The 27,858-nt window shown below is 41.5% G+C and overlaps 2 protein-coding genes across 3 annotated transcripts in view; one reads left to right on the top strand and one right to left on the bottom strand.

The window, feature by feature from the left end:
* Window positions 1-8: 8 nt before the first annotated feature.
* On the bottom strand, window positions 9-27,858 carry LOC128767980 (zinc finger protein 236-like). Of its 2 annotated transcripts, none has more exons than XM_053880432.1 (32): window positions 27,708-27,858; window positions 26,010-26,149; window positions 23,645-23,809; window positions 23,379-23,557; window positions 23,046-23,176; window positions 22,793-22,965; window positions 20,877-20,999; window positions 20,056-20,229; window positions 19,070-19,244; window positions 18,699-18,971; window positions 17,114-17,317; window positions 16,818-16,950; window positions 16,146-16,406; window positions 15,508-15,734; window positions 15,077-15,178; window positions 14,647-14,789; window positions 14,435-14,538; window positions 13,059-13,210; window positions 12,180-12,356; window positions 11,716-12,028; window positions 11,473-11,576; window positions 10,822-11,265; window positions 10,048-10,187; window positions 9,208-9,436; window positions 8,944-9,135; window positions 7,579-7,719; window positions 4,506-4,663; window positions 3,975-4,103; window positions 3,521-3,715; window positions 2,470-2,599; window positions 1,335-1,508; window positions 9-466 (listed from the first exon to the last, which is right to left on the bottom strand). In XM_053880432.1, the coding sequence occupies exons 1-32, from the start codon at window positions 27,757-27,759 to the stop codon at window positions 351-353; spliced, it is 5,553 nt and encodes a 1,850-aa protein (XP_053736407.1). In that variant the 5' UTR covers window positions 27,760-27,858; the 3' UTR covers window positions 9-350. The 2 variants fall into 2 exon arrangements, with proteins under 2 accessions (XP_053736407.1, XP_053736408.1); XM_053880433.1 differs by having other exon boundaries at window positions 11,716-12,016.
* Window positions 20,765-27,858, top strand: part of LOC128767982 (zinc finger protein 516-like) — an 85,135-nt gene continuing 78,041 nt past the window's right edge. Inside the window, exon 1 of the mRNA XM_053880437.1 lies at window positions 20,765-20,824. The gene's annotated coding sequence lies outside the window, so the exon portion shown is untranslated. The remainder of the gene's footprint in view (window positions 20,825-27,858) is intronic.

Here is a 27,858-nt window from a genome sequence, read left to right as displayed (position 1 = left end):
TCATAATTTATTCCGTACAGTAGAAAATAAGCTGCAAAAAAGCCTCTTCTGTACACACCTCAAGATCAGCACTGACACCGGCAGCAGGCGGGTCAGGAAAAATATATACTCTGGGACTTTTATCTCATTATTCACAGAAAGGAAAACAGAATCTAACAACATTATAAAACAATGTTGCAGCCATAACAGACTGAATATTTACAGTAGAAACAAACTTTCTGCTTCTGTTGCCGTGACAACCTGATGCTTGAGGCAGCCGCAGCGCTCTTCAGAAGGGATGCCAGGTATGTGGTGACAGCCATCGCAGGGAGAACCAGGCCTCCCAGACATCGCTGCTGATCCAGCTCACTTCAGGAAAACACGCTGTGGCCTGTCTCCAAAAGATGCCGGGCCACTTCTAGGTCCAGTTCAGGTGCTACCTCCTCCTGCTGTGTGGGTTCTCCCTGGACGATAGTCCGGGCTTGGCCTGGAGGGAGACATCGGAGAGAGATGAATCATGATGTTGACCGCTTCATTCTTTTATTTTTACTTCAGTCACTACAAAATCAAGACATTTTCATGACAGTTTTGGAAAGTGCTCCTGCAGCTGCCACACACAGCACATACTCGCATATATTTTTCAGTTATTTTTTTGTTGTAACAATGCTCAAAAAAAACAAAAAAACACCAACACTAACGTTCCTTTTGAAATAAAGATCCTCTTTTGGACAGACAAGGCCCACCTTTCGGTTGCCACCCACTACCGCCCTTAATACTTTTGCATTCTCTGGCGTATTATTATAGTATAATTTATTGTCAATATTTTTACATTACAATTGTTACAACAGGAGTGAATCAAAAATAATGACAAAGAGCTATTTCTTTAGTAAACTTGACTCAATCATAAAACTTTAGAACCTGCTGCAGTAAACATCCTGAGCTCAGACTGCAGAACCCAAGAAAAATGTTGCTTCGATCTTCAGCAGAAAGACGGTAGCAACCTGAATACAGCGTCAGACTGCTCTATATATTTGGATGGTGAGGAGATGCTGATGAGTTTTACCGGACCTGACAGGCAGTCACCGTCTGTTTCCATAGAAACATGACTCAGTGCTTTTCTGTTGTCCCTTTGGAATGGCACAAGGAGCAGGGTCAGAATCAAAACAGACGGGAGCAGGAAACACTGGCCTTTGTTCTTAACTCGTTTTTTAAAAACAAGAGAGACAGTTTGAGTTTTGAACTGAAGAAGGAGGAGCTTCAGAGGAAGGTGGTGAACAGCTGCACAACTGTTGTTGGCAGGTTCCATTCTGATCCGTTTAGCTAGAGAGTCAGAACTGTGGGGGGCGCATGCTCACCGTAGCCGTGCGACCGCTTCATGTGGTGCTTCATGTTGCTCTTCTGGGTGAATCGGATGCTGCAAACTTCGCACTTGAAGGGCTTCTTCCCCGTGTGCTTGACCATGTGGACGTGCAGGGCGCTCTTCTGATTGAAGGCTTTGTCGCACTGGCTGCACTTGAACGGCCGCTCACCTGCACCGACACAAAAAAGTGGTTAAAGCAGGCACGTCCACACTCTGGCTTCATCTGTGCTCATGCTAGTCGATAAATATTTTTACTAGACTCAATTGCTGTATTGTTACAATATAAATTGATGACTAATCATAGTTACCAGTCAAACAGGACCAAAAAAGTCACCGTGAATCTGGAGTGCAAATTGTTGCCATGCATTATGGGTATTTTAGTAGAGTGCCAGAACTACTTTTCACCAGCTGACCATTAATACTAAACATTAAGAAAACAAGCAAAGTCTGTATGATTTTGAGCGTCATAATTCCTTGTAAAATGGAGATTCTGAAATGTATCTTAAAACAACCACCTTTCCTGTTGATATAACAAATAGAACGTTAAAGCATTAAACTAAATATCCTCCAAAAAAAGACATAAAATAATATGGCACACTCCGCGATGATATTTCTCTATACTCTACACGATACTCAACAGAAAATTTGCTTTTTTTTTTGCAATTTTAACCTCTTTTTATGCCAATTCATCCACAAAAAATGTCATTTCAATGTCACAAGTTCATAAGGCTGTAGCTCAATAATATTTCGGGACAGACACATACACCTCGCATTTGTACATTATGACGTCACCTGGCGGTGGTCATAGTGAATTACATGACTTTTACAGCTGTTTATCTGGTGGCTCTTCCTCATCTCCCAAGCAACAGTGATGACGTCTGGGCAACGTCACTGACGTTTACAGCGAGGCTGTGAACACCACTGCAGCCTCCGTCGCTATTTGCGTTTTCTCCTGCAGCTTCTGCCACACTTCTTCCCAATAAGCAGTGTATTTTTACAACGCCTCCAACACGCCCCTTTGGACGTGACAGTACTACATCAGGCTCCATCTTGGCAGCTGGGCTTGTTTAAACGCTGCAAGTTTGCGACAATGGTACCTAAAGGGTTAAGAGACATCATCCGGTCCGTACCCGTGTGAGTGAGGTTGTGTCTCTCCAGCTGACTTCTCTTGGCAAAAGCTTTCCCGCAGCAGGAGCAGCTGAAGACTCTGGGCTTCTGGGAGCTGGGGGAGGGGCCCGGCTGGTGCACGCGCTCATGATCCTGTAGGAAGGTTGAGTTATCGTCACGTACATGTTACTGCCTTGTTTCATTAAGAATCCCATCTGTCTCACCCAAACTTCACCGAAGAGCCAGACAGAGCTAACGGACTCTCATGTGAAACGGAACATGCCGCCTCTCTGAGAGAACATGTGGCACACACCAAAACTCTTCCAGGATGAGTCAAGCAAAAGCAGTTCAAGTATAGAGCTTTGTTTCCAAGAGAGATGTCGTAATGGAGGTGGATATGAAACACCCTCGATCACCTGCTCTTAACATGTCTATGGGGAAGATCACGACTATATCTTCCCAGGGCTCTTGAGCAGGGTTGGGCAAGAGAGTTTCCATTGGGGCAGTGAAAAGTGTTATTGTTTGAAATTATTTTTAAACAGAATATATTAAGTGAAATTAAAAAAAGAATAATTATAATTTAAAATGAATTGTTTTACATACATAACAAATATTGACCAACAATATGTAATATGTAGAGCAATTCATACATCTAAATATTAAGGGATGTATGGTTTTTACTTTATGAATTTAAATTAAAAAATATCAATATGAGAGATCAAAAAAATCTAAAGCGGCCAGTACTGTTGGGAAAAAAAGGCACAATTTAAAAAGTAGTATATTGTTAAACAATATACAGAATAATTAATACATGAATAAAAATGTATAAATTAAAAATCCATGTTTAAAAAATAAGTAAACACACTGAAAACAACATTCAATGACAACAAAACTGAAAAAAGGGGGTCTTGATGATGTCTTTATCTACCAGCAGTAATCTGCTACACTATTCTCAAATCATTTTTGAAAACAATGAATGGTCAACAGGTGAGACGATCCTTCCTGCTTCACAATTGCTGACATTAAGTCAAAATCGGAGGCTCCTGGCTCTCCTGCTGTGCAGTAGACCTTTACCTTCAGGTGCGTTGATCGCTTAAAAGCCTTGTTGCAGACGCTGCAGACGTGACAGCGGTCCTTCCCGTGAGCCAGCCGACAGTGTCGTCGCAGCATGTTGGCGTTCTGGAAGGTCTGGTTACAGTAGTAGCACTGGTTCCGGCTGTCGGTCTCAGAGTGGTCGCCCTTCTCGCTCTTTTGGCCGCCATCTGTCATCTGGAGCACAAAGATTTGTGGCGCACAAAAGGATTAGAGAGTAGATTAAAAAGAGCCAATGGAAGTAATGGCATCAGTTTAATTTTACATTTCCTGGTAAACAAAGTTGTTACGATGATGAATGTGATGCTTGTTATGAGGACAATCAACTAAAGGACAGATGTACAATCGATCTCAGTGGAGCGCCTGACGTCCTGTTTAGTACGCGCCCAATTCATCAAAGACTGAAATCTCCTGTCTTTGTCGAACAGACACTTACGTTATATCCATTGTTCGGCGCTCTGTTGGCTGGGTGGGAATGATGGCTGACCAGTATGACCTGCTGGCCAGAGCTGCCCGTCGCTCCTGGAAGACTGGAATCACTGAGCACCGCTGGGAACGTCTGACCCTGGGGAGAGATCCAACGCAATGAAATGTTTGCAGTGAGTAAGTTCGACACAAATTCCACTCTGTTATTCACTTTTGTTTTCTTTTCTTTCTTTTTTTTCTAGTGTGAATTGGCTTCCATCATGCAATACTTGTTTTATTACATTAGTTAGTAGTTTGGTGTTCATTGGACACAAGGTGTATTTTGGATCTTATGGTTTTGTTAAAGTAAGTTAATGTTGTGATTCAGCTTTTTCCAAGAGAGGAAGAACAGCAGTCACCAAGTTAGGCCTCAAACAACTTCCATTGGATGGGTGGATGGATGATGGACAGACATGGATGGATGGATGGATGGATGGATGGATGGACAGACAGATGGATGGATGGATGGATGGATGGATAAGTGCTGTCTTTCAAGCATTACCTGTGGGTTGAGGTTGAGGGTGACACCATCCAGCATCCCCTGGGCATCAGCCAGGGTCAAGGTGACGCTGCCGTCGCCTGCTACGCTTCCCGGTGACATCACGAGGCTCTGAGAGGCAGCGGTATGTGACAGGGTGGTGCCGGGTTGCAAGCTGTTGACTGTGAGAGTCAAGAGTTGATAGTTATGGGTGTGTAGTTATGAATTTAGAAAAAAATATTTGAATGAAGATATAGCAAGTTCAGTCACGGAAACAGAACAATAAAACAAATGCACATTCAGAGTCATTATAAAACATTCATGACATTCATTTACTGAGGATGCTCAGCTCCTTCAACATCTGCGGGACAATGCTGAGGATGTTTTATGAGTCGGTGGTGTCCAGTACAATTCTGTCCGCTGTGGTTTGCTGGGTCAGCAGATTAACAGTGGCGGACACTAACAGACTCAACAGACTCATCAGCAAAGCTGGTGATGTGGTGGGGGTGAAACTGGACTCCTTGGAGACAGTTATGGAGAGAAGGATGCTCCTGAAACTAAGGAGCATCCTGGACAACATCACCCACCCCCTCCATCCGCTCCTGGTCCAATACAGTAGCACACAGACCCACAGACTGAGACTACCCATCTCAAAGACTGAGCGCCACTGGAGGTTCTTTCTCCCTGTGGCAATAAAAATGTACAATTCATCCTTGAAAAAACTAACAGTGAAGGATTGGCATGTTTTTCTGTTCACTCTGTCCTTGAATCTGCATTTTCTTGCACATTGTTTCTAAGGTATTTTGTATTACTTTTTGGACTTTATAATATTGTGTCTTTTTTCATTTTATTGTGATATGTTGTGTACAGAGAATGTTACCAACTGAATTTCCCTTGGGATTAATAAAGTTTTCTGATTCTGATTGATATATATATATATATACAGCCTTTTTTCATTGGAAATGTACAGTAGTACATACAGCAGTAATGATCCAGACATTGAAGCAAACTTAAAACTCCCATATTGCGCACACAAGATTTGTTATGTCATGATGGCATTACTTTGGGCCGGAAGACATTAGTTTTACATCTTACGTCACAAATACTTATTCAGCTTTCAGTACCATGGCGTGTTTCATTATTGTCCACATTGAAATGCAAGCTAAACTAGCATAAATAGTGTAGAGGGAGCTGAAGGGATCAGGATTTAGGTTAAGGAGCTTCTTCCTCTGTAACAACAGATTCAGTCGGCCCGGTGATAATAGAGCTTCTGTTGCAGTGACACAGGCAGACGTGTGATTTTAATCGAGGGTCTGATGTGAGCGTGAGCACAGTTTATCAGTGGGGAGTGCAGGTTGGGCTGGATTTGCATAGAGAGAGGCGGCGAGGCTTCAGCCTCATCAGCACGAGCGGCGATGCTCACAACACCTCGGTGAAGCACTTGAAATGAGGGAGAAGGGTAATGAAGAGTGAGTGAGAGGAGGCTGGACATTTGAGTAAGCCTCTCACTGACAAGTGGGACAGTCAACAGACCAATCAGGAAGCCGCATCCTGAGGAAACAAATCACCTCCACTCCGTTCATGGCACACAATCACCGCACTTTCTTATCCAAAATCAGAATGGACTCCTACTACCTTATCACTCTCCTCATGGTTTCACAATGATGACAGATCATCTGATGATGAAATCACTTGCAGCAAAGCAGGGCACGAGAACGCAACTGGCTAAACTGGGGTGCAAGAGGATACGCTACAATATAGACACTTTAAGGTCTCTGTGTGTAATATTGAGACAAGCCATACTAGAGTCAAAAAACGTTCCATTGTCCAGCTATACACAAGTTGTTTAACATTGTGACAGATACATTTTTATCCGTGAAATGCGCCTAATCTGTTATATTTCACAAATCCTGACATAGTTTGTGATTCAAATACTTTTTTTCTGAAGCAGCCTTTTCAGCAACACATATGACATCTTCAGATTGGTTAGTTTGCTGCTTACAGCTGCTATTTGATTATTTTATGTGACTCATATTTTAAGTTTTTCGGCTTTTAATAGCTCTTGTTAACAAATATTTCAATATGCACTGTCACTGTTCCAACAGTACAGTACAGTATAATGTTCTGAATGAGTGTCGCAGTGGTCACCCACATTACAGGCCTATGGCAAAGTAGAAAAACTATCCTCTTGATATGAGTGTCCTTTGAAATGACATCAAACACAGCAGCGTGTATCTGTTCGCACTAATAGATTTTAAATATTTAGTAGAAAATATGCATAAGCCCCCCCACCCACTGAAAGCACTGACTTAGGCAGGAACTGAAATCTTGTTCTTTGAATTCACTCATTTTATGTAGACTTTAATACTTGAAACTGTCAACAATGAGCAGCAGCCTGTCGTAACAGTGACCTCTAAAGTGTATGAATTTGGGGTCAGTGAGTGTGTTGACTCATTTCAGTACAACTTGGTCGATTTTTTCCACATTATTAAATCCATACAAAAACAGATATAATGAAAATGAAGTCCAATAAAAAAAGGAGTGTTAACCATCTTTAATCTGCAGCGACCAAGACAGCACATTTTCCACATGAAGGGAAACAGTTATCTAGCAATAACTAAGTGCTTGTTTACCTTCTTAGGCCGGCGAGTTTAGAGACACAGACTTGTCTGAGCTCCAAATAGCCTCATAAAACAGACAAAATTGCTTTTAGTGGAATCGACTCTTTCCGGCTGGCTTAAAAGTGAGCACTCGCTCGCCGTGCACATCAAAGTGTGTCGACAGACTATGAAAATTGTGGATGTGTGAATTAATGGTTGAACTTGTGACTCCTTTGTTGGCTGTGCAAAATTAATCATCTCCCCATTATTTGAAGCTTAAATTATGTTTGTGGAGGGTTGTGCAACCAGAACATGCATATAAAGCTCCTGGTTACAGCTTTGTAAAGAAAATAAAAGTCATGTGGCCAATAATTTATTACCATTCTGTTCATTGATAATACAATTTTCCTGTTTTTCCCGTGGTCATTTTGACTCTAAAATGATCATCAGTGACAAGAAACACACAAATAAAATCAACTATACAACGATGGTGTTACCTGTCATCCCCGTGTTGGCAGGACTGTGAGGTAGAAGGTGGTCATTGGTGATGGTCAGCGTCGCAGTGGTGGGCTGGGATGGCAGCCTGCCATTCATCATTGTACTGCTGGAGCTGCTCGGCTGAGGGATCAGGTCCTGACCTGGAAAAGAATGGAGAGGAAAAACATTAACAACAACCTCGTAGACGTCTAATATCATGCTCTGAAAAGAGTCATTGGTTAAGCATGTCAGAAAATACCGTCACGTGACTATAAATTGGGGAAACAGTTGACATTGCACACCAAATTTCAAAGTATCCAGACAAGATACAACATAAAAATCTGATGTAAATCTTTGCCTTACTGTTGCTGTGCAATATGGGTTTTGTAGTCTGAGAGGTGAAAGTGGATGGCTTGATGAAGTTTCATGAAACATTGGCCTAATTTTCAGAGGCCACGAGATGGCACTGTCTGCTATTTAACAATCGATGAAACCTCACATAATTTTTAAACCAACTCTGAAAATAAGGACTGTTTCATGAAACCTCATCAATCCATCACTACTGTTTTATGACTAAAATAAGACATTATGGAGAATCCGTTTTTATTTTCAAGGGCAATAACAAATTAATAACAGAACTCCAATATTCCTGCACATTAGAATGTGTGGTTTGGGGGTGCAGGAGCAAAGCTTGTCTGCATTGCAGGGTGCTTAAAGTTTTACAGAAGTTTATCAGAGTTCAGAGAGTGTTTAACAAAAGGCATCTCCCCTCTCTGCTCATCACTTTTGTTTCCATTCGCCATCCTCACACTCCATAGGTTTCCCAAAGAGAGAAAAAAATCTCCTTCTCATCCAAAATATAAATGAAAAGCTCTGACTGCAGGCGAGAAAAGGATTTTTTGGTGTTTGGTAGCAGGTCATTTATTATGCTCCAGGGGTATAGAAGTGTCTGTCTCTCAGAGTTAAAAGTTTCACCAATATAACAGAGCAACACGGAAAAGTTTGCAGCACATCTAACACATGCTCATGAAGTATTTAAGAAAGGAAGAGCATAATGTATCGGTAGAAAAATTCTGACAGCTTTGGCACACGGGTCAATCTCAGCTCCTTGGGCTCAGATATCAAAACTGCTACTCTTACTCTAAGACTTTTAAAGTTCATTTGTGGCTCGGAGGACGATGAGGATCGCGTCTGATGCTGTGCCTTCTCCACCCGGTCTGAATATTTACTTTAGAGGATGAAAAAGAACCGAGAAAGCCTGGAGGGAAACTGCTTCCTTCTGTTTGTTACTCAGAGTCTCTGCACTCCATGTTGGCAAATATTTGCAGAACACAGGTTGTGTTTGTTTCTTTAGATGAGCTCCTGTTGCAGCAGGGTTTTCATACCTGATATGGTGAGGGTGATCTCCTGAGGGTTTCCTGCTGCACCGCCGGACCCAGACGCAGATGCTTGAGCTTGAACCTGCGCTAGAGCTTGCGTCAGGGTGGAATTATTGATAGTCAGAGTGATTTCTTGACCGGTGCTGCCGGCGCCCACTAAGCCAGAGCTGCCCATGACATGATTTAGGTCCTGAGAACCTGAAAAGGTGACAATGAATAAACATGTCCTTTATTCCAACAAAAGCAGGTAATGGTCATGATCAAGCATACCTGTGCCAACCTGCTCCGAGAGACCTGCCATCGTGACCTGAGCTGGTGGGATTGTGGATGGCTGCAGTGCCAGACTTGTCAGCGGATGTATGACCACATTAGCAGAAACTGAAGGGTCATTAGTGGACATCAACTGGCTGGTTGGGTGGGGGACCAGACCAGTGTCCACACTGAGTGGTTGAGACAGGAGACTGTTCTGTAATGTCTGTTGGAGGAGGGCATGGTCAATCTGGAAGACAAGGGTGACAGAACATGAAGGACCCATTAAAAACTAGGCTGAACAAAAACCAGGCTGTTATAGGGAGACATTTAGGTCAAGATCAATTTCATTTATATAACACATTTCCATAGGGAGTGCTGACCAAATTTACATACAACAATAAAAAGAAGTATACAACTACAAATACAGAAAAACAGGACTAAAATAGGCATTTTCATCAACCTCAGATTAAAGAATATAAAAGAACACAAAATACAAAAAATGCAATACAATAAAAATAGTAAAAAAGATGCTCAGGATGTAATTTAATGTACAAAAACACATTTGTTGTTCACATTTGCAAAGAAAAACATGCAAAACTCAAACATTTCATAAAAGCTGTAACTTTATTTTACACACCAACTTTTTTTCAGAAAATGTTGATCAAATGTTTTCAACTTCAATTTGATAGCTGCTATAGAACTCTTCTGCTGACATCTTGTTTTCACTGTAATGTTGGTCTATTACTAGAAAACAGGGTGGGAATTTATGTGTCTCCAATGGACTCAGCACACATGATTTGACATGCTTAAGAATATTCTTTGCCTTGAAAACATAATTTGACAGTTTTATTGCAATACCTGGAGCGTGATGTTGTTTATGCTGCCAGAGTCGATGCCTGAGATCTGAACGTTCGGACACACCAGGTTGGTGGGTGTTAACTGGAGGTGGATTCCTTCCAAAGTTGTCAGACCGTCTGACAGCGACACAGTCAGATCACCTGCAGACAAAGTTATAGGTGCAGTTCAAGCAAGATAAAAAATACACAAGGACAAGCTGGCATGTCAACAAGTCTGAGCTATGAACTCTGGTAAAAAAAGAAAAAACATCCAAGAAAAGAAGAAAATCAATGTAGAAAGTTTGAGACAGTTTCCAAACAAATGATTCACACAGCAAGTCTGAGTAAATGTACTCTCAAGGTCTTAGCTGACTCACCTGAGTAAAGGGGGTTTAATACAATAACGTAAGTGGTTTACTCCTATATCAGCTGTTTTCCATCCAAGTATGATGTCTAGGTGTAAATGCATATATGAAATCAACTACCAGTGTAGACAGGAAGAGTGAAAACAATGCTTTATGGAGGCACTGGAGAGTAATTCACACAAAATTGGTGACAGTTAAAATAAGTGGATGGGGTGCAGAGAGTCACACTCTAATATTTATTCTGTTGGCAGCGATATTGACTGATGTTCACTGATATCGAGTAAATGCTACTGATGCTACAACAGGGTTGTCAAAAGAGGACTGCTTTAGCTGCAAGGCTGAACTGTCACACCCGATCAAAGTAAGCTTTCAGAGTGCCTCCCTGCAACAGCATTGTGATAGTTTCTGGGTGTGTGACTGATCAAACTCACCTGACATGGATGTCGGCAGGATGGCTTGTCCTACCAGTCCTGGCTGCAGCAGGTTCTGGTCAAACTGCCCACTGAGCACTTGGTTAGCAGGGAGGAAGATGCTGGAGTCAGTGGTGGGTGTTTGAAGCAGACCGACAGGCTGAAGGGCCTCTGACGATGGCCCTTGCTGGCCAAGTACCGGTGCCTCATTCTGGCTCGCCTCTGCGTCAGGTCCATGACCAAGCTGATCAGTGGCCGCCGATAGCCGCTTAGACTTCCGGCTTTCAGCGTTCGCTCGGTAGTGGCACTGGATGTGGGTTTTGCGGTGCCCGGACGTTCGGAATCGTAGATCACAGGATGGACATTTGAATGGCTTAGATCCAGTGTGGAGCCGCATGTGAACCTTCAAGCTTCCCTTGGTTGAGAAGGAGGTGTTGCACATGTGGCAGCTGAACAGCTTTTGACCTGGAGTCACAGAAATCAGCTTGATCTTAGCTTCAACTGCATTTGTTCCGCTACATTGATTGTGTCCAAATCCACATATTAAATATCATCATATTTATAAACCATATTTCGATAAAGCTTCACATTTTGTCTCACTAAAGCAGGGTCAGCTGTAACATTAATCAAACACCAATTCGCTTGTTACCGTCATGTCACACAAACACAAACCTGTGTGTGTCTTCACGTGACAATCCAGAGTGGACTTCACAGTGAAACTCTTCCCACAATCGTCACATTTATACGGCCTCTCTCCTGTGTGGATTCGTATGTGCCTGCACACAAATCAAGAGATACTCTAATAGACATAACACTAACAGCACTTAAGAGTACATCAGGCTGCATTCCTGATAAGTAGGTGTGATGAAGTTAGAATAGAAAACAGTTTGTGAGAATGGCAGAGCTGGTGTTTACCGGATGAGGTCACTGGGTTTCTTGAAGCTCTTGGGGCAAAAGTTGCAGCAGTTGGCAAACTTGGGTTCTGTTTCCAGCTCCCCAACTTTGTCTTTGATCTCGCTGATCCGATCACGCTCAGCGGCTGACTGGGCAAGCATTCGCTCCGACACCGACGCCTCCTCGCCGGGATCCTTTGCGAGTTCGGCAGTCTGCTCTTCAGTGAAGGTGATGATTTCCAATCCTCTTCTTTTTAATGACTTTTGCTCGCTGTCTTCATCCTCCTCCTCGTCCTCAATATCTTGACCTTCAAGATCCAAAACTAACAGATTTCCTTTTTAAACAAGCAAATTTAAATGAGAACCAAGAAAAAACAGCATTAAAAATGATAAAACACTGAGTGAGTTCCACTTCAAAATCTGAATATCTTCATAAATGTCAAAGTACAGATGAATTTTGATGAGTCTGTGTAGCGGGGTCCTTACTTTGATCCTCCACAGCATGCTCCTTCTTCATATGCTTTTTACACAGCAGGCTCGTCCTGAAGCTCTCATCGCACATGGAGCATTTAAAAGACTTCATGTGGATGATCATGTGGCGGTTCAGGCTGCCGTTGGTGGTGAAGGAGGCGGCGCAGACGTTGCACTTGAAAGGTTTTACTCCTATCAGACAGCAACACAATGGAACAGTCTGAATGAAGCAAGCGTCTTCATTTGCTATAGAAAAATTGTAGAACTAAAAGTGCTATGAAACCCAGAACAGAAACAGACAAATGACATTTGCAGTTTTTAAAAAGACCTTAAAACAGAGTCCTGATATTTGAGAACATCTGCCTCCTGAGCAAGACGTCAGCAATACGCACTTTGGTAACTTGGTAACATCTGTGATTTCCGACTTCAGTCGTGGGTGGGTTAGGAATATTCACACTCACAAGTTGAATTGAAGTGAGAAATACTACAGGTACATGTTGGTGGTCAGGTAATTCTTCAATACTACTACTACTATAAATAATAATAATGAAATCAAACTTAGAAAAAGCACAAAAGCAAAGCCAAGATTTAAACAACATGTGCAAAACATTTCAGTGGCTGATGAAAAACAAGAAGACATTTACTGATTTCAATAGATTTAAAATGTATGGAATTGCAATGAAATATTTAGCGGCTCAATAAAGCACCTAGTAACTAAAAAACAGCATTCAAAATCCATCCTCTTGAGACAAAACACAATTAAATCAGCCAGGTAGACATTCACCGGCAGTGATCAATTACTTCTCAAAACTTTCTGAGCAAACAAAAGTTACTTTGACTTTGAGAATGATCACCGATGACAATCCACCGCCAGCATGTATTCAGCAAGCTAACCTGTGTGTGTATTCAGATGAGACTTCAACACCCCAGCAGACACAAAAGCTCGTCCGCACAGCTGGCACCGGAACGGTTTCTCTCCGGTGTGGGATCTGATGTGTTGCTTCAAGTGGCTGGACTTCTTGAATCCTTTATTACACCAGTTGCACCTGAGGAGAGATGAGAAGAGGTATAACAAACAATGTGGCAGCTTTGAGCCGACCGCAGATGTTGGCCGTGACAGATATGTAAAATAGAACTGGACTCAAAAGACTCTTTGAAAACTTGGTCTCTCTTTGTACCGACTGTTCTGATGAAACTCTAGAAACTGGGAGCATTGCGGTGAAACCGTCAAAGCTCGTGATCAGACTATCATTTTGTGACAAAAAAAAGATCATCAAACAGTTCCATGATCACAAAACAGAAAATAATGGGATGACAGCTGACTGTCTTTAAAGCACCACAGCAAACAGGTTTGACTTTTTGTGTCCAGTGTTTCTTCCTGAACTGCAAAAGGACTAAAAAGCTATAGGTCATCACAAGTTTAACAAAGTAGTAGGTTATTTTACAACATAAAATGTGAAGGCAAACGCCTCTTGCTGTGAGCTACAATGAAATGCTATTTATTTTACAACTAAATAGTGCTGCCAAAAATAACATCGATCATGATTCACATATTAGAATTGAAGTACCAATCTTAGCACGCAGCAAAGCAAAATCCCATCCTGTCTTGAAGACTACAAATAGGTATTACTTAGTGATGCAACTACGTAACAAAGTCGGCGGTGCGAGGCTCTTACACACAGGGCACCAAAAAATTGAGAATTACCATGGAGAATGTCTGATGCAACTATCATTGGAAAACATAGGCTATACAAAGACACCTAAAGGACCTGGCTTCTGTGCCATCAATTGTAGGTCAATACATACTGTAGAAGTACCACTCAATGTGCACAGAGTTCAAGGAGGGGTTAACTCTTGATGTTCCAGCATTGCCAAATGGTAGCGTAAGTATAATAAATAAGTAAATAAATATTTTAATGTTCAACTTTGAACAACTATGACTGCATAATATTGTTTTTAGGGGGGCAAATTCAAATGTAGAAACTTAGAATGTAGAAACTTGACAAAGACTTGAAAATCTGACATAAAGCGAGGAAGGATGCATGCTGGATGTGTGGAATAAACAACATGAACTCAGTCAACACTCTTTGAAAGGCGACTGGGGCTTTCATGTCTGATGAAGCTGAAAATGAATTTTTGAATGGTGCTTTGGTGGTGTCGATAGACTGGGTGAATACTGAGAAGCCCAGGAATAAATAAGCCGACAACAAAGCCAGTCAATCTAAATATTTGCAATACAGAAAGGCAGAGAACATCTGTGACAAACAAACCTGTAAGCTCTCTTGCTGTTGTCTTCACTGTCGTCCTGGAAGTCCTGACTCTCTGCATTTAGCTGAAGCTCTTCCTGACTGCTCTGCTGAAGAAGTCCATTTGTCTGTGAAGCAAAGAGATTGTTAAGAGAATATAAGGAAAAGGAAAAGGTGACATTATTTCAAAGTTATCCTTATATCCCAGAATGCACAACACATGATAGCAAACTCACCACTTCAGCGCTGGGAACGTGAAGTAGAGTAGGAGGGTGGTAACTGGAAGACAGAGCCTGGGACTCCAAAGTGCTCGAGTCCTGCAGCTGCTGGACATTGGAGAACTGACTTTGATTGTAGCTTGTCTCAGGTATTGTGAAGCCTGGATGCAAGACACACACAAAAACATTCTGATTTCATAGGAGTCCTTACAGAAATTCAATAAATTGAGCGTGAAAACGTTTTTATGCCTTCATGAAGATATTGGAAGGGCATTATAAACAGAAAAACAATCAGATGATTTGTTATTGTTTGCTATTGAAATAGAATCAAGTCAGATGTAAATTCATTAAAACACTGACAGTCACACTCAAATTGGGGATTTATTCCTATTATCCATGTAGAAGAGTGCTGGAGTGCACAAGTTACAATCAGTAAACCATTGTGTACCTTGTGTAAGAGCCTGCTGGTCAAAAGAAGGAGGTGGGAGTGATGGAGCCTCGAACTGGCTTATATTCTGTGGCAGAGGATGTTGGCTGTTGACGTAGGAGTCTGCACAAACAAAAAACAGACGCTCATGAAGCAGATTCATGCTTTTATAACACGCTGGAACTGAGGTGAGAACTTCAGGCTGTGATCACCACAGGAGCAGCCTCCAGATATGATGCCAAAATCTGATGTGTTATGAACTTTTATCTTTTAAGGCTCACTACTAAAACGCACATTTATTTAAACTGGAACTCAAATTCAACTACAGAGAAACATTTTAATCAGCATACAGCAATAAAGGATCAACAAAGACGTACTGTAAGACTTGTGAAAACAGAAAGCAACAAGACATTCATGTCTTCTTTTGGTTTCACAAAGAAGAAAAAACTGACCATCTGATTGAACGAGTGGCTGATCGGTCAGCGGCGTCTCTAAGGTCACAGGCTGGCTTCCGTTCACCACTTCTGTCTGGCCCAGCCCAAGCATGCTTTCCTGCTCGGCCGTGGTGGCGGATGGCGGCTGCAGAGAGTCTCCCTCCATTCCCACTGCCATGTTATGGCCTACCATGGTTGATCCGAGGTGGTCTTCAGTTGGCTGCAGCTGCTGGGCCAGTTCATACCTGGTTTGAATGAAAATCAATTGGAATGTTTGGTATGCTGGTGTGAAAATTATGCAGAAAGACACGATGAACGCAGGACACCTTAATAAGTGCTGTGCCTTGGCACACAGTCAGGTACAGTCAATGGGAAAGTGGATCATGATTAAAAATCTTCAGAAAAATCAGACCAATTTCAAAAGATTAATATTGTTTTTTTGTTTCCATTACAAAAATAATCCTTTTGATCTTGCTTGAAGTTTTTGTCATGATTTTGCATTAACTTCAGATAATTAGTTTTGCTATTTCCAAATAATTACTCTTTGTGCTCATAAAAGGTGCCTTTTTATAATAATATTCACAGGAGAGAAATCAGCAGTTTTCTCTCCTGTTAATATTATGTTTGACAATTTTCTCCATAACAAAGCTCCAAACCTGTGCGTCTTCATGTGCTTCCTGCAGTTTGGTGATGACTTGAAGGTTTTCTGGCAGTAAGGGCACATGTAAGGTCGGAGGTCACTATGGGTGGTCATGTGGCGTCTCAAACTCCCACTGGTGGTGAACGTTGTGTCACACATGAGGCACTTATACGCTTTCAGGCCAGAATGTGTCCTAATGTGAGCTTTGAGCACTCCAGCGGAGGCAAACCCTCTACTACACTGCAGACACTTATAGGGTCTTTCTCCCGTGTGTGATCTGAAAGGAAGACAATATTTCAAAGTGAGACTTTAAAAGTTAATTTTAAAGTGTTTATGCAATAACACACAATCACAGTGTACAGATAAACACTAAACAAAAAATTCATGGCTATTTAACAATGTAATATAATGATTTAGAAATGTAATGAAGTAAAAAAGGACAAATGAAGATAGAATAAATAAAAACATCAGATCAAGGCGATCGTAACAGTGATAAACTGAAGAGCAAAAAACTGAAAATAAACAAACATTATGGTTGGTAAAAAATAAGTGAATTAAATCAATCAGAACTTCACTGAGGATGCGCATTTCACGTTAAACAAGTAGCAATAATACTGTGGTGTCACGCAGAATGTGGGCCATGATATTCAGTCAAACGAGAAGAACAAAAGAATCAGGTATTTCATACCTGACGTGCTGCTTCAGATGGCTGGATTTCTTATAGGCCTTATTACAGTATTGACACTTGTACGGTCGCTCGCTTCCCACCACCTCCAGATACTGCTGGAAGGCCAGACGGGGATTCTGAGACGGGATGAAGCCTGCGGGCATATCATAGACAGATGAACTTCACTCTTCCAGCATGCGCACGTGTTAGAAAACCGATAAAGAAAACCTTGTTTGATTTAGAAAAAGAAACATTAGATGAAGTGAGAGAAATCTATTTCGACTCACAGGTCATGCAAACATGACACAAGCTCTTACCAAAGTCACTGATGAGAATGGGCTCCTGCAGAGGAATATCAGGCAATGGCAGGTTACTCTTCGACACTTTGGATTTGCAGCTCTTTCGCGAAAACTTGTGCTTTTTCTGCTGCATGCTTTTGAAGTGGGACGCAATGTGAGTTTTTCTGTGTCCTGAAGTACGGAAGATTTTGTCGCAGTGTGGGCAGGGGAAAGGGCGAACGCCTGAAAAAAGGAAAGAAATGAAATGTTTAAGAAACTTTGGAACTACTGGTATTAAATGTACCTTAACAAAAATATTAAAAGATCCAATTATAAGCCAGATATACACTTGATAATCCAGTCAAATCTTCAGAGCTCTGTGCAAATATTTCATTAAATTTCCGTCTGAGAAAGTTTAGTAACAATTCAAATGATGTTTAAAAGTAAACGGCAAGTAAGAGAGCACTTCACCTCGAGCGTCTCAAGCTCGTGCCCCCCTCTAGACGCCCATCGACTGCATGGGTAAAAACCCAATTTTGGGGCATGATGTTATTCGGCACAATTTGCTGATGAAGTCAAACAGGAACATGAACCCAAACAAGTAGTGCCGGTGAACGCTTGGTGGAAGGATCAATGAGACCACATCATTGGCACCAGTCTACCACAAGCTCATGCTCTTCCGCGATGCCACATGCCTTGAAATAGAAGCTGTACGGTACACAGCTCTTGCATAGAAAGATTGTGCACATTCACTAACTCACTCAAATGGCATCAAAGCACTGCAAATATTACTAAATGTGATTCTGACAATGTGATGAGGCAACTCCGGTACTGGAAAGGACGGTGCAGCCGTTCAACCCTGCAGTGGATGCTGGAACACCTCAAGTCAAGAACGTCGAGTGTGATGCACATTAGTGGGGATGACTTGTTATTGTGCCGATTTCAGCATCACAATCTCCAGGAACTGACACTCAAGCAGGGTTCTGAGTCACAACAGCAGAGATAGTTGCTTGTTGGAGAGGTTTCGAAAACCAATGACCAACAAATGAGACTTCTTCTCAGAAGAATGTCACGAAAAATGACTAAAAACACTTGAAATGTGAAATCACAGCACACTATGACAGGACCCCTGATGATGTTTGTCGATGAACAGAGTGCAGATGCGCAGTCCGGATTTGTACAGCAAATAAGCCTGTGTCACAGGTAGTACAAGACCTCTAACTAGCTAGTCTTACAGCTTAAATAACTGGTTTAAGTTGCTTTTAGTGTAAGTTTAAAATGGCTGCCTGTTAATGTACTGTGTGTTACAATATTGAAAAAGTGTGTTTTTATATCATTCCACCTGGTCTGCGGCACAGCCTCACCAGGGCCCCTGAGTTTGAGTCTCTAGGCCTGGAGAAATGGACTTTCATGATGCTCCATTTCGAAGTTCTCTGAGATTGAAGCAAAAGACCTCAAATCCTGACGGTTGGTCGTCTTTAATGACTAACATCATCATCAGAACTTGTGAAGAACATAAAACACAACGTTCATAATGATATTTGAAGTTGTGGATAAGATTTTCATCCCCTTTGATCAAAGGCTAAACATTCACAGATAAACTGTTGGGGAGCTCTTTTTTCACCTGTGTGGAGTCGCATGTGCACCTTCATGCTGCCAGAAGTGGAGAAACACTTTAGACAGCACTGACACTCATACGCCTTGATGCCAGTGTGTGTTTTCATATGTGCCGTCAGGGTGCTCTTGACGGCGAAAGCCCGGAAGCACTGTTTGCACTTGTAGGGTTTCTCATGGGTATGGATGCGTATATGGCGCACAAGGTCGCTGGGTTTCTTGAACTCCTTTGAGCAGTATGGGCAGCCATGCCAGCGGATGCCATTTTCCTCCCTGATGGAGCCTACAGAGGAGATGAATGGTCACCAACAGCACAAGCAAATTGTTCATTTACTGATAATAATTCATGTGTAGGCCACCTGAAACCTAAAGAAAACATACCAGGCATTTGTATAGGTTTCTTGAAAAAGCTTCTTTTCCTCTCCCTGACCATTTTGACCGGAATGTGAGCCTTCTTGATTTCAGTCACGGTGCCTTCAGCAGGCTGAGTGGGAGACTCTGTGGATGGAGTTGTCTGTGGCTGGACCACACTCAGGCCACTGTTCTCCAAGGCTTGCTACAGGCAGGCAACATGGATGAAAAAAAGACAGAGAACTGGCAGGTCACAAACCACCACCAAGCAGCTCATTTCAACTCAAAGTGTGTTCCCAAGTCCCAAATCTGTTCCTCAACCACAATCAACATTTCAAAAAAGATTTCATAGAAATTGCAACTTTTCATGGTTATTTTCCTATCAGGCAAAAACAATCTTCTAAGCAGAGTGATGGGAAGTGTTCAGCAACGACACTCTACAGATACTGCCTTTTTGGAGAAATATCAGCAAAACTGAAAAACACATGAAATATTATTGAAATAGTAGAAACTGGTCATCGTTGCCTATTGCAACTGCGGTGAAAATATATTCATGTTTTCACTGTAAAAAGGAAGACCTTCCCATTGGAATTCAACCACCAAAGGATAATAACAAGAGAAGCAGCCGAAGGGTTTCCCTTTCAACCACAACTCGATTTACTGGCTCGGACTGAAGATACTTATTTGAATCTTTTCAAAGATGTGAATTCTTCAATAACCTTTCTCGAGTGTACGTCCACGCTTTTATTGTCCATCTACAATTCCACAATAAAATACACTCTTCTTGAAGAACAGTTTCAAATGTATATCAAGATCCAGAGGCAAGAGATAGTCATTTAAATGAAATGCCTTTGACATTTTCAAAGGCTCTACCTGAAGAATAGAGTCTTGGATATTTGAGTACAGTTTTTTTTATGTTATACAGTATGTGGTGGGTTATTTCCAGGGTGTGCAGATACTAGTGATTGATAGGGGTATAATTGACCAGGGACTGTGGGCGTTTGTGCTCAATTCACCTGTAGGATGTCGTGGTTGATGGCAGTTTCCATGGTGATGGCTGGTTCTGGAGCTTGAGGTTGTACTGTCTCCCCACTCACTTGTTCAGAGAGCTCAAGAAGCTGCTGGATGACATCAGTTACTGCCTCGCCGCCCTCCGACTCCCCTGGGGCTTGACCTGACACCTCCGTCTCCTAGGGGAGGATAAATAATGAGAGAAAAGGACACTTCAAGACGAAAGGGCAAAAACACGGACAGAGAGTAATTTCAGGGGTGACTTTGTATTAAAGACCTGACGCCTTTAGTGTGACTGAAGAGTTAACTCGCATGTAAATCCATGGCATTCACTTGAAGGGCGACAAAAGAGTGAGTGGAATGTTTGAGATGTACAGTCGAGAAAACTAGAAATACCAGGGACAGCACTGAGAGAGATAATAGCATAATGAACAGTAGTTTGCTAGATGACTTTTGGTTGAATCACTTGCATATATAATTAAGTGATCACACAAAGGACTTTAGAACTCTTATCATTCTGTTCATCTTTGAAGTTTTTTTTTTTTTTTTAAACAGCCAGTGCTTCTCATCTTTCACTGTAATGTGATCTCATGTATGATCATCTCTGGCACCAGTAACTGGTTGTCCTTAAAGGTCAGATTTCATGCTACTTTCCATCACACTAATCTGAACCGATGTTTTTATGTGCTTCTGCGGTCAATAGGGGAATGCAGAGACACAAGCATGCAAAGAAGGGGGTGCCGGAGAATGAGAAATTCCACTGTTAGACGACAAGTAAGTAAGTGAGCATTTCAAATTCATTCACGATTTAAAAGGTTTATCTTACCGAAGTACCAGAGGGCACCTCAATGACAGAGATGTGCATCTTGCTGATGTGTGCGTTTAGGCTTCCCAACTTCTTAAAAACGCAGCTGCAGTCCAAGCAAGGAAACAATGGCACTCCTTTAACCTGCCAAGGCAACCATAGAACAAGTCAGGAAACGATTGAAAACAAAACATGGTACAGTAACTATTTACTGGCACTAACCCATATGCACTAAGTATTTAAGGGACAGCTCTTAATACATTACATTTGTATGTTTGATTCATGCGACTTTCTTTCCACTAATGCCACATTGCCCTTAAAGCGCTTTGAGTCAAGTACCTGGAGTGTGTTCTGTTTCAAGAGCTCTATAAGATTGGTTTGATGAGAGCGTTTGAGGGCTTGTTGGAGCACTGCAATTAAATGGTATTTAACTCACAGCGAATTGTTCAAAAAGTAATGTTTTTTTCAAAAGCTTTCAAAAGCAGAAAATGCTTGAATATAGTTGATTTTAAATTCAACGGACATAATTGAAACATCTATCATATTCTTGAGAAAAGACGTAAATGTTTTTTCTTTGAGTAATTCTCAAAGCTTGTTTATTTCAATTTCATATTCACATTACTATTGCACTAGAAATAGCCTTGAAAAATATCTGACTTTTTAAATCCTCCAGGACCAAAGTCCTAATTTGATTTCATCAGGATGATAACACTCTCCGTCTCTCTGAGAATCCATCCAGGGAGCAGATTGATTCAAGAGGAAGGCAAACTCTCAGTCAAAGAGAAAAGCTGAAGAGCATTAGATTAGACAGCCTTTATTAGTCCCACATTAGATTAGATGTCCTTAACGTGTTAAATTATATAAACATATTCACAATAAACACCAATCTGGAATGAAATAGACATCCATAGCAAGATTTACTGTAGTAAAGTTGTTTTATAAGTTCTTCTCATAGAGCTTTTAAAAACATGCTTTCTGCACTGCCAAAAACAGTTGTATGTGAATAATTTCATAAAAGTTGTCCTATTCTTTTAAACCCAAAACAAACTCAATACACTGAACATAGTATTCCCATGTTACTACACTAGTACAATTATAAACTAGCCAAGGGTTTCACACACAATGGCGCCTACCTCATAAAAAAAAGATAAAAGATAGGGTCGAAAAACAATGTTGTCAAAAATCACAGCGATACATGTAACTTATTTGATATCTTACAGCCTCCCTGGACTGCCCTACCCTCCACAGAAATTTCAGCAAGCATTTTCACTCAGCAGTGTATTGCACTCATCACTAACCTTTAAAATGCATTCTTTCATCCAGGATTTTATGCATCATTTGAGCTGCCTGCTTGCTCACAGCTTGAGACGTCACACACACACAAAAACGTGATGCATTGACAACGTTGAGGAATTGGTGTTTGTTGGAGCTTTTGTATTCTGGAAGCACCACTGTCACAATACAGATTTGTGGTTGACAATTTTGCCTCTGAAAACCGGCAAAGAAAACTCTGATACCCTCATCAATCTAAAATGTACACGGTTCTTCCGAGACATGAGAACATTACATGACGGTTATTTATTTAAAACAAGACAAGACCATTTTCATTATCATTGTGTCGGGTCACTTGCTGCCATTAAGTCAGTGGTAAACCTCACGACCTCCAGGGTACTGGTGCAGGACCACTGGTTCACCCCAAACTTTGTGCAAAGTGAAAAACGCACACTCATGACTACAGAGCTGTGATGCCAAGTATTTAAAAGAGCAAATATTGTTTTTATAAATGAAAAAAGCCACCTATTGGACATGACCACTGGATGATATTAACTCTTGAGACTCTTTGATTAAATGAAATATTTTTGAGCAAACACAGCACAATGCACAACGTTTTCTTGAACAGCAAAGCTTACTGGTTTCTCGCTCATCTTCGCTCTTACCTCGGAATGAACCCTTTGTACATGGGCGTGAAGATTTCCTTTCTGGGAAAAGGATGCTGGGCAGAACATGCAGAGATGAGGCTTCTCCCCTGTATGTCTCGCCATGTGAGTCTGCAGCACCACCTTCTGGTTGAACGCCTTTCCGCAATGAGAGCATTTGTAGGGCCTCTCACCTTGAAGGCAGCAAACAAATGATTTACCATAATTGAAAGAAAACTGGTCGTGTCTTTTGTATCTGTGACATGTTTCCTACCTGTGTGAATTCGTATGTGTCGAACCAACTGGCTGGGCTTCTTAAACGACTTCCCACAGTGATGGCAACTGTTCGTAAATCCACTACGATCTATGTTCTTCTTGTAGTTTCTGGAACTGCAGGTGAGTGGTCTGAGAAGGAAGATAATTAGATGGATAGAAACATATGCAGAATAAAGTATATATTTGAAGAGAGACTTGTTTTATTATGCAAAAAGTTCCTAATAGAGGCCGTACATCAGCAACACATGAACTTCAAATAAGGCAGAACAAAGAAAGGTGTTGCACTTTGAGTGAGAATCAAAACAACACAAAGATTAAAACTCCCACAGACCTCATTTTTACATGACTCCTCATGTGCTCCTTGAGGTGGGCCGCTGTCTTCAGCTCCTTGTCACACGTCTTGCAGGTGTAGACTTTAATTCCCGACAACTCCTTCCTGTGCTCCTCCATGTGGAGAGACAGCTGGCTCTGCAGAACGAACTCATCCCCGCACTCTCCACAGATTAAATTCTGCATGCCGACGAAGCAGAGAAGTATGAGTGAGTGTTCAGTTATCAATACAAATCGATCTGGTAATAGTAAGGTAGTAAAACAAACCTCCTCTTTCTCATGCAGCATGATGTGGGATTTGAGACTGGCAATGCGTGAAAACTTTTTACGACAGACAGGGCAGGTGAAGTCTGAGGTTGTGTGCGTGGACTTGTGGAGAGTGAGGTTGAATTCAACGTTGAACGTCTGAGAGCATTGGTCGCATCGATGAGGCTGGAAAACGTGATAGCAAATATTGAAGTCAATGTGCGGTTACATTTTGGAAGAACAGGAGGACACTTTTTCCACATCTGATAGTGTGGATCACTTGATAATGATCAGATAACTTTTACTTGACACTTATGAACTGCTTAATTCGTACACCTAAAAACACCGTGCCACTGAAATTGTGCAGAGCTGCTATGCCTTTATTAAAATGTAATGCTCTTAATGGCATAGACAGAAGTGCAACATAGCGAAAATATTGAATTAATTAAAACAAAACAAAAACACTAGACATTTTACGCACCGTTGTAAAATTAATAAGACATTACAGTATGTCACTTGAGTTGAAAATAGGATATTTACAGCTGATGGATCAGATCAGATGGATTCTGGGAGGAAAAACATGAAACCCACACCAGCCATTGTGGCCTGGACCGGACCCAATACTGATGCATCGGTTGTTAATGAATGTGTTATACAGACACAATTAAGGAAAAGCAATAACATGAAAAGTAAAAAAAACTAGTAGAAAACTATCCGAGCGGCATGGTGGGGGTGTTTTTCTCATTTACATAATGAAATAATTTGGAGGATAATTGGAGACTTTCAGGTCCAATTTTAAATGTGAACGCTTGTTGCGCAGGGGAATTTAAGTAGCCAACACATCACTTTCCAGAGAACAAAAGAGTGTGAAAAATGCAAAACATGTGAAACAACTTTATTTTTGAGTAAGCAACAGACCAGGTAGTGTTTCAGACATGAGATGGAGGCTAATGCAAACTAGTGGAGAAAGCTTTCGGCAGAGTTTCAGAGAGTTCGGTGGAACCCTTCATTCATTTCTGAATTCTTATCAGGATACTTGCTGTTTGCCAAACACAAAAGGATTATGGACTATCGTACAAACGTGATATCGGATAAACGTGGGTCTTAAGAAGCAGTCGGATATGGAGGATGAAGGCATGAAAAGACGCTTGACTTTCTTGCAGACCAAAATCTCTGCGGTCTGGCTGCAGAAATGCATCCTTGAACTGATCGAGGAGGTTGAAGTTCTCCTCATCCAGGAGCTTGCTGAATTTGCCAATGAATTTGTCCAGGCTCTAAAGGTCAATTTGGATTCAGAGCGAGGAGGTTGAAGTTCTCCTCATCCAGGAGCTTGCTGAATTTGCCAATGAATTTGTCCAGGCTCTAAAGGTCAATTTGGATTCAGATTGAACAGAGCAGTGTCACTGAGATTAACAGATTCAGCAGACGATATGACAAATTCAATAAACCAAAAAGTTTGAAACTATGTTACTATGATATAGGAGAACTATCACATCTAGTGTAAGACATGCGGCACAATCAGAATTAATTGGACAGAAACATATATGACGTAAACTACAAAGACATCCATCACCATGAGTATCGTGTTAAGAGCAACTATTGAGAAGCAGTGTACACATATATGAACTGTGAGCAATGAACATTGAATTGACATCTGACTCAGAAGTCGGACCAAAAAGGTTCCTAGAACCATTCAGTTTGGTTCCTGGTGTGTGAACGCATCCGGGAATAATGTAATCCACAAAATGGTTCCTACAGTGCAACAGTTGCTATTGACATGCCTATGGATGTGATATAAGGATTTGAATAACAGTCACCAAAATGTTCCAGCTCTGCAGCCATGGTATATGGCAAATTAACATCAATCAGAATCATGTTTACATTTCTTTTATACTGTTATGTTTTTAGAAAAAACCTTTTTCATGTAATCTCATCTCTCATCAAGTAAACAAAGAAATAGTAGCAACCTTTTGAATCGCAGCTTTGCCATCGTAGGCATCTTATTTGTTTTCAGGCAAAGTCTCATGCTTATAGACATTTCGCAAGCCACGACACTGGCACTTCATTGATCACCGTGGTACAAAAGAGCGCTGTTATTGGTGGGATGTCTGATGGTGGGATGGTCGACAGACTTTGGGACACCCTGTCTCAAATTCCTAGCTAAAATCCAGCTCTCTCGAAGCCTCCTCCAGTTCATCTGAGAGACTACCATTCTCCAGCGGAGACACTCCTTACACTGAGAATAAAATCCCAGGGAGAACCGTATACATGCCATAAATGTCTGGGCAGATCTAGATGCCATTATAAGACATGTTAAAAACAAAATACTGAGACCTTCCCACTTCGTTTTCTAATCTCTCTTTGAATAGAGTAATTCAGCACTTGCCTTGTCATTGCTCTCATGTTCACGCAGATGCTTTTGCAGCTGGCTCTCAGTTGTGAAGGTCTGGGTGCACATTGTGCACTTCTTTTCCTTAAATTCCCCATCGGCGAGGCTTTCGTCCCTGTTGCCACTGGAATCTGCATCTGTCGGGACATAGAAGAGACCACTCATTGTTAGTTCTTGCTGCTTCAACTTTGTCTTTCTTGAAAGGTACAAGGTGACATATTCAGGCAGAAACAAAACCAATACAACTTAAGTATTATGGACAATGTGATGGCAACCAACAACTCCTCCAATAGTCAACTAGTCCCAGACTATCTCAGTTTGTAATGAATTTATGGGCATATGATATGTACAGATTGGCAGATTTGTGTGATCATAGTGTTGCAGATAGCCATATGAAAGTGGAAAAAATGATCATGTTAAATTGCAAATATACTGATGACTATCAGTGATGAGTCAACTAGGCGGCGTATGGGGTGACGAACATGTGATTCATCTGATCGTAGAGTTGGAAACAGCAAACACTTGCATAGTGTTAAATGCTATTGAGGAACTAAACATTTAAACTGCTCCAAATGCAATTGCATGTTGTTCCGATGATGCTGGAGCAGTAGGCGAATAATCAGTCTATCATAGTCATTGCCCTAATTCATAACTGTGTGCAGAGTTGACTGGAATATTTGCTTAACTATCACTAGATCAGCTTTTTGTATTGACTGTTTTGTCGCATGCTGGAAGACGCATGGAGAGATAATGTAAAAGCTGTGTGATAGTGTACATCATACAGGGAGGGAAGGTCATTTTATATTTACTTTTCCTGTAATTTCGTCATTATTATAGCATAAATGTGTTGCGTTTGCCTTTTTTATTAAAGGCGAGATGTTTAATTAGTTTAAAATCCTAAAATTCCAATGGAATAAATGAAATCGAACATGAACTTAAAGTACAGTGCTTCCACTAGAGGTATTGGGACAGATAAGTCGAGTCAAATGAACAGCAGCGTTTGGACTTCGCATGTTGGCTGTCACTGTACATATAACATGATATTGTTATAAAGCATACACTTACACAATTGCCACTGCTTATGTTTCTATGAGGAAAATACGACGCTATTTGAACTTGGGCGAGGAGCAAACGACCGAGAGCAAACTTTGTGCGGGTATTTAAGCAATGCGACGTGTGGTTGTATACGGAATGAATGCACGTTTTAGAAGATTAATAAGGTTATAGTTATGTGAATGCATCTGCAGCTGCTTGGTTCAGGCTGGAATACTGCGAGTGGCGTTTAAATGCAAGCCAGAAACATTTTCCAAACATTAGCGTCGAAGCTACATGTAGCCCAGAGAGCTAGTTAGCAAAACAGCTAACCGTGAGAAATATTGATAAAGAGAGGAAAAGGGAAACGGGATGCGAGTCCGACGACACTCGCCACCGGCGCGGAGCTCTTCCCCTCACGGACACCAATTTCAACTGGAAGGCAGCAAGAAGAGCCACCGAAACGCTATTAATATCATTCCGCCTCGATCATTCCTTCGCCGCACAAAGCAGAGCCCACCCGCAATACCATATCCGGGGACTATATACACCACGTTCAAGCGCTAAAATTCAAGCCACGGGTGGACTTATGCAAACAACGCCGGGTTATTTAAACTCGTCGTAAAGTCTAGTTTTTATTCGTGGTATTTTCGCACTCATTACCTGTCTCATCGCTGCTTTTGACTCTCAGTTTGCGAGGCCGGCCCCGCGGCATAGTTCCAGTATTCTGGGCGGGTGTGCTGTGTAAACGATTTGGTTTTCAAAATGGCGACCCGGTCATCTACAGAGAGCCGACTGACTGCGAGCACAAGCT

The sequence above is a fragment of the Synchiropus splendidus genome, chromosome 12 (assembly GCF_027744825.2).
Source record: "Synchiropus splendidus isolate RoL2022-P1 chromosome 12, RoL_Sspl_1.0, whole genome shotgun sequence".
NCBI lineage: Eukaryota > Metazoa > Chordata > Actinopteri > Syngnathiformes > Callionymidae > Synchiropus > Synchiropus splendidus.
Note: the sequence above shows the minus strand (reverse complement) of the source record. Positions and strands in the feature narration are given on the sequence as shown.

Excerpts from the sequence above, each read along its gene's own strand:
- LOC128767980 (XM_053880432.1), bottom strand. The coding sequence starts at position 27,759 with ATGCCGCGGGGCCGGCCTCGCAAACTGAGAGTCAAAAGCAGCGATGAG. Across the intron at positions 17,318-18,698 it reads GCACATGCGACTCCACACAG|GCGTTCGCCCTTTCCCCTGC; the intron begins GTGAAAAAAGAG and ends TCCTTTTTTCAG. Across the intron at positions 14,539-14,646 it reads ACGTTCCCAGCGCTGAAGTG|ACAAATGGACTTCTTCAGCA; the intron begins GTGAGTTTGCTA and ends TTTGCTTCACAG.